We start from the raw sequence: 6644 nt of genomic DNA on the forward strand, positions 1-6644 counted from the left end.
GAAAAGAGGTCTGTGTGCTCAAGCGAATGGGTCAAAATGGGGAAACAGCTAAGCCAGACCAGGGAGCTGCTAGGAGCCTTCTCGATAAGGCCAGGGGTCTGGAGTGGGTCCTAGGCTTGCTGGCCTCAGCATCTACACAGGAGCAACACTCTCTCTCCCTAACAGGTTCCATGTGACAACCGACTTCCCATAACGGATGATGGGCCTGTAAGAGGCCTGTGGCTTTGCCCCAGCTCAGTGTCAAATAGACCCGGGTGATCAGGTTTGTCCACAATATCTATTTGTTCTAAAATCTCCTGAAATCACTTTTTACCAACTCCGAACATTTCGTGGTTTCCAGGGAAGGGGGCATGGGTGTCTCGGAGAGAGATTTGATGCTTCAAGATTTCAAAAAAAGAGAAAAAAATTGAACGGTCCATCCCAGTAGCAACATGGAGGCAAAATAGATGTGCTATATTCCAGTTGCAGTGTGATGGGGAAACTGCCTTTCATCTCACCCCAGCTTGGGGTGGGGTAAGATTTCAACTGGACACCTGTAGCGGCCCAATTGCAAAGGAAGATTGTGTGTGTGCGTGTGTGTGTGTGCACGCCGATGGGGGGCAGATGGTATGCAGTTTAGCAGATCCTTCACTGGCCAAATGTGAGCCAGGAGCTCAGAGTTCTGATTTGGGCTCCTCCTCAACCTTGGACAAGGGAGGGGACCTTGAACAGATCACCATCCTGCCCTGCAAATGTTTTAGCAGCTTTAAAGCTCTCTCAGCCTCAGGCTTCCAGCCCTAACTTCTGTGATCTGTCTATCCTTTTCTCTAGACACTACAAACCTGCCGCGTCCCCCTACTCCACCCCCAAGCAAGGGGCAGTTTGCGCTGGAATTGCCTCTCTAGTACCAGCTGTGGCTAGACTGGCCCTGTCCCGCACCACTGTCTTCTCCACCCAACTCTGCTTAAGCTGGAGCTACGGAAGGCTGGTGCGCACACTCCTCGCGTCCTGACTCCAGCTGGGGGAGCCATCTGCCCGACAGACCTGACAGATTCTATGGCCGACTCAACTCTCAGGCCACACTCAGCGTTGCGGATCGCCCGATCAGTGGTGGTTAGCGAGGCCTATGAGACCTCTGAACTGGTGGAACCCGTAAGCCCCGGCGCCGATTTCTGCAGCAAGGTGGCTCTGAGGTTGCAGCATGTCCCCCCAAAACTCTAGTCCCCCACCCCCAGCTGCTGGGACCTTCAGTGTCCCGGGGCTAAGGTCCGGGTCGGAGATTCCAGACCCTAACGACCGCATCGCCCCAGCAAGCCAAGCGGCCTTTACAAACCATAGTAAACATTTTATTTACAAGTCTGTGGCATCCTAAGTGCATCGTCTTTCCGCCACGACCCCTAATGCGGGGAGGACTGTTTAGTCCAACGCTTCACTGTGCGAGCTGCTTGTATCCAGGCAGAAGTGCTCGGCCGGCGCTGGGAGCCTGGCGAGAGGCACTGCGACTCCCCTCGGCGCTGGGCGGGGTGGGCTGCACCGGCCGGGGCAGCGATGCGCAAGCTGGGACTCCCGCCGCTGAGTCTCCGGCCCTGGCCCCGCCGCCGCTGGAACGTAGGCACAGAATCCAGCCCACACTGGAAGGCTGGGAGCCTGCACGCAGGGCCCCGCGTCTCCTCCAACCTCGTCCAGTCTAGAGGCCGCCGAGCGGCGCCGGGGCGGGCTCGGGGCTTTTGGGGTCGCTGCCAAGGGCTGGCTGGAGCGCAGGGAGCAGCTCCGAGGCGCCGCTGCCGCTGCCGCTGCTGTGGCCGACGGAGCTCCCGGCGCCGCCGGTGCTGCCGCTACTGAGGACGCCGAAGTTAAAACCGCCGCCGCCGCCGCCGCCGCCGCTCCCGCCACTGCCTCCGCTGCTGGCAGCGAGGAGGGCGCCGGCGGCCGAGGCCTTGATGACCGTCGTTTGGTGCAGAGACCGCTCGGCCCCCTCAGTCCGCTCCGTGTCGCTGGGAGTCATGTCCAGAGACTCGGAGTCGCTACTCTCGCTCTCAGCCTCGCCCTCCGAGCGGCTGGGGCTCAGCTCCGGCTCGCCGTCGCCAGCCGGGGCTCCGCCCGAAGGTTTCTCACCAGCCTCCTTGTCTTTGTCCTTCTGGGCCTGGGCCTCCTTGGAGTGTCGCCACTTCATCCGCCGGTTCTGGAACCACACCTTCACCTGCGCCGCGCCGCACCGGGACACAAGAAGGGACACGGAGGTGAGACGCACGCTCGCTCCTACTGGACTTGCGCGCACCCCGGAGCACTCCCAAAGGCGGGAAAGCGTCGCTAGATGTCCCCAGCACCTCTACCACAGGCCAGGTACTGCTCTAGAAGCAGGGACCGAGAGGCAGCCCAGAGAAACCACGAGGATCACGAGAGATCCTCACTTAGGGAAGCAACTAGGACTGTTTCTCAAAATGTGGCCCTCCGACCGCTAGCCTGGAGTGACCTGGATGCCCGTTGGAAAGGCAGATCCCTGCACCTTGCCCTCAAACTAGGGAGGATCAATGCTCTAAATCGATGCTTCTTAACCCCACTTGAGCCAGGAACCCCCCTCCCACGAATCTGACTACAATTATGGACCCCTGACCCAGAAAAATGCACATATACCCAAGATTTTGCACACAGTTTCAAGGGTTTGGTGACCCAATGTCAAGAATCCCTGCTAAGGTGGGCCCCTCCTCTACTGCCACTACCCAAGGCAAGTCCCTACAAAAACAATTCTTTTTAAGGAGCAACCGTGGAAAACAAAGGGGGACGGGGGTTCAAAGAGTTAATCCCAGTGGGGTGGGGCACCAATGGACCTTCTATAAAAGAGTATTTCCTTGGCATGTGTGTACTCAGAAGCTGATAAGGACCCTGCCCCTGCCCGGGATAGACTAATCCTTCTGTGGGCTTAGAGAACACTGGAATTAAACCTGTGCAAAGTGGAAGAAGGGGGTAGGGATGGGGCGGAGATTCTTTATAAATATACAATCCCCTGGGGGTCCCAATGCGTTCACACAAGTTCCAGCTTCCCTTTTAAAAATAACATCCACAGCTGGTGGAAAACGGCTAGGCTCTTCCAGTGTGTGTGCTGGGGAGGGGAGTTGTGTGCTGGAAGACAGAAGCACCAGGGAGCAAGGGCCATGGTGAGGTGTTTGAGAACGGGGACTCTTCTTTTTTCAAAACTTGAAAAAAAAAAAAAAACAGGTCTTGAACTTGAGAAAAGAAAAAATATTGAATTCAGGCAAAATAGATTTGCTATTTGAAGATTTGTCTTGGAAAAAAAAAAACTCAACTAGGCAGAACCTGGTGAAATGCTCTTGGGCGTTCTAAGCAAATCTCTTTTTCTTTCTCTTCCTCACTTCCCCCTCCCATTATGCCGTTAGAAAATCGGACTGACTGTGGCCGCTCCAAGTGGACTTCTTGCCCTACTGGGGCTAAGTAATTCCGTTTGAAATAATGTTTTCACTTCCTCACAACTGGGGATTTCACAATCCAGCAGCAGCAGCAGGAGGATGAGGGAGGGAGGGCCGGAGGGGGGAAGAAACAACAACAATCTCTTGACTTTGGATTTTTATCTCTTCTGAAATAAACTGCCTCCTACAGCAAATTGTGCTACAGTCGAGTATATAATTATTATCTCCTGCTGCCTATTTGCTTTCTCGGTAACATGCTTTCGCTGGTTGGCCAAAATAAACACGCAGCGCTTGTTGACAAACCTCTCTGGGGATGGGCTATTCTTTCTGTCCTTGTCCCCCACCCCCTTCCTCTCTCCTGTCTCAAATTGAGAAGTCCACCTAGTCTCCTGAAATTCGAGACCTAGTGTTTCCACTGCAGAAGGAGAGTCAGCCGGCGGAGGGGGCCTTGGGGCTAGGCCGCGAGCTGCTGCCCGTCCAGGGGGCTGTGCGTCGGGGCCAGAGCTGGCTTACCTGGGCGTCGGTGAGACCCAGCATCGCGGCCAGCTGCTTTCGGTCTGGCTTGGTCACGTACTTCTGAATCTCAAACCTTTTCTCCAGACCTTTCCTCTGCAGGTTGGAGAAGACCGCCCGCGACCACGAGCGCTTTCTCTTGTACGTCTGCGGCATGGTGTCCTTTGTGAGCACAGCGTAGGGACCTGTCACCATGCGGGAGCAAGAGAGAGACAGGAGGACCCGGTTAGTGCCCTGTCTGCGGCCTGCACGCCTGGGGCTCACTTGTTTTACGTTAACAGTCGGCTCTCAGAGCCCTTCACGCAGACACGGAATGGCCTCTCTAAGGAGGAAATGTACGGCTCTTAAGACCATAGGCCGAAGGCCTAACGCGAGTGTGGAGTGGAGAAGCCCGGCGTTTCACCGATTAATTCCAAAGTAAAGACGTAAACCAAATGCATGGCCATCAGGCATGCTAAGAGCAGGCGAAAATGTGCCCCGGCCTAAAGGATCTAAAGATGACTCGATTCTCCATTGTGTGTGTGTGTGTGTGTGTGTGTGTGTGTGTGTGTGTGTGTACTCGCATCCATGCCCATCCGTGCAGACGGAACCTTCGGCAAATGTTTGAGGTCATTCCAAAATGAGTGTATGTTAATAACACCACCACTGGCTGCATTTTCAAAGCACCCTCTCGGGCGAAAAGACTAGGGAAAACCCCCCAGCCCACCCGCTCACGCACACTTTCTTCGCTACCCAGGCTCCCCACCCCTTAACCCCGGGAGCCGACCGAAGAGTGAGCTAGCTCACTGAGAAATCTTTCGGTTTCTCTCCGGACGTGGTAGCCTCCCGCATCAACTCCGGGATTGCTACACCTCGGTGGCCACGTGATCCTCCAGTCCTAAGTGTTCTGGCAGTCGACCTGCCCGTTAGGCCGGCATTCAGGAGGGTTTCCGTACCTGGAAAGGTGTCTTGAAACTGATGCTGAACTGAATTTCTCGGGTTCGAGCTTAAGGGACTCAGGATGGCAGAAGCCTCGTTGATGGGATCTAGAGACGCGAAGAACTGGCCAGTGGAGGGCTGCAGAGCGGGGAGGTGCATCCCCGCGGGCCGCCCGCCGGTTAGCAGCGATGTGAGATCTGGGGACGAGGGAAAAGAAGAGCTGTTACCCCTCCGGCAAACCCACACTCACACTCTCTGGGACTTGTTCGTCTCCTCCCCAACCCCTCCGTTCCGTTTTCCTGAAGGGAAGTGGTGAGAGACCTCTGTCTCCGTGCCGCCGAGACGCCTCTCTCCTGACAGTGGCCCAGGGGCACTGCACGAACTGTTCCTGTGTGTCCCACAGGTCCACGTCCACGCATACAGCTAGGAAGGACTTCAGGTAAAGAGGCCTAAACGAAGTCACTTTCAGGTGCCTTCCAAGAATTCCACAGACCTAAACTGTCCCTCCAAAGGATCCCTCATCCTGCTCTCTCCTCTTGGGAGTTTAGAGGCAATATTGTTCATCTATATTCCTTGGGTGGAATTTCACTAGAAATCAGACCAATGGACGGGAAACTGTTCCCCAAAAGGGCTTTTCCTGCCAAATAATATAGTTCTCTTTGTAGATACGTGATTAAAGAGACAGAGAGATGATAGTCATTTTAGCAAATATTATTTACACCGACGGTTTTTATGAATACTGATTCTGTGGCTTGTGTTTTTAAAGCATCTCTGGATTCTTCTTCCTCTTTTTTTTAATGTAAAGCAGGTGAGTTTTAAACCTAATGTTTCACAGTCTCCTTACAACTCATTTTCTTCTCCCTCATTTTACCGATTTGTCCTTAATTGTAAAAACACTCAAAGGAATCCCAAATGGCCCAGAGATCGGGGAGTGCGTCAGTGCCCTGTTCAGAGGCCTGCAGCCTCTCGCCCAAGACTTACCTCTCAGTGTGTTGCCTTCCTTGACTTTTGGGTCAAATTCTGCAGACAAAATGCGGTCAATTCCAAATTTGAGGTCCTTGCTGGAGGGGGCCGGGGCGGAAGCGCTATGGTGGGGGTTCGGGACCAGCCGCGACCCGGAGGCCTGGGGCTGCAAGCCTCCAGCCCGGGGTGGAGGCGGAGGCTGCTGCTGCTGCGGTTGCTGCTGCTGCGGTGGCTGTTGTGGGTGATGGTGGTGGTAGGCGGCTGAGAGTGGGGACAGCCGCGGAGGGAAGCCAGCCGGGACTTCGGAGGGCGCCACCACCGGGGTGGGTCGAAGCGGGGATCTGGTGGCAGCTTGGAAAGAGGCGTGCGGGTGAGCCGATCCCAAGTGCGCGGTGAGGGCAGCGGCCGAGGCCCCCGCCAGACCCTCCGGAGCCGCCCCCGTCTCCCCAACGCCGGCGTGCAGGATGTCCGCGATGCAGAAGGAGGGTTTCTTGACGGCGGCGGGGTCCAGGGGGAAGGAGCAGCCGCCCGGGCCGGCGGAGGAACAGTAGGCGGCCGACCAGAGGCTGAAGTTGGACGCGTAGAAGGGAGCCAGCCCGGCGGCGAACATTCTGGCGGGGTGCACGGAGCTGCCGCCGCGGCCTGGCCGGGCCCGGTGGGTAGGGAGGGGCGCGGGGAGGGGCGCGCTAAGTCCAGGAGGAGGCGGCAGCGCAGCCGGGGACGATCCGCTTACTCTTCTCCGTCCGAACTGAAGGGAGGCCAGGGAGCCCTAGCGCCACCGAGGGAGGAGGCGAGGGCCGGATCCCGGCCGCTCACGGCCTCAGCCCCTGGCCTCACTTTAAAGGC

At 56.5% G+C, this 6644-nt stretch overlaps 1 protein-coding gene across 1 annotated transcript; it reads right to left on the bottom strand.

Moving 5' to 3' along the window:
* Window positions 1–1303: 1303 nt before the first annotated feature.
* On the bottom strand, window positions 1304–6408 carry HLX (H2.0 like homeobox; the record flags this gene model as incomplete). Its single annotated transcript, XM_079696651.1, has 4 exons — window positions 1304–2179; window positions 3918–4102; window positions 4853–5032; window positions 5817–6408. 4 exons carry the CDS (start codon window positions 6406–6408, stop codon window positions 1667–1669), a joined length of 1470 nt encoding a protein of 489 aa, XP_079552777.1. The 3' UTR covers window positions 1304–1666.
* Between the last annotated feature and the right edge of the window lie 236 nt (window positions 6409–6644).

This window comes from Hyperoodon ampullatus (assembly GCF_949752795.1).
Source record: "Hyperoodon ampullatus genome assembly, chromosome: 2".
In the NCBI taxonomy this organism is placed as follows: Eukaryota; Metazoa; Chordata; class Mammalia; order Artiodactyla; family Ziphiidae; genus Hyperoodon; species Hyperoodon ampullatus.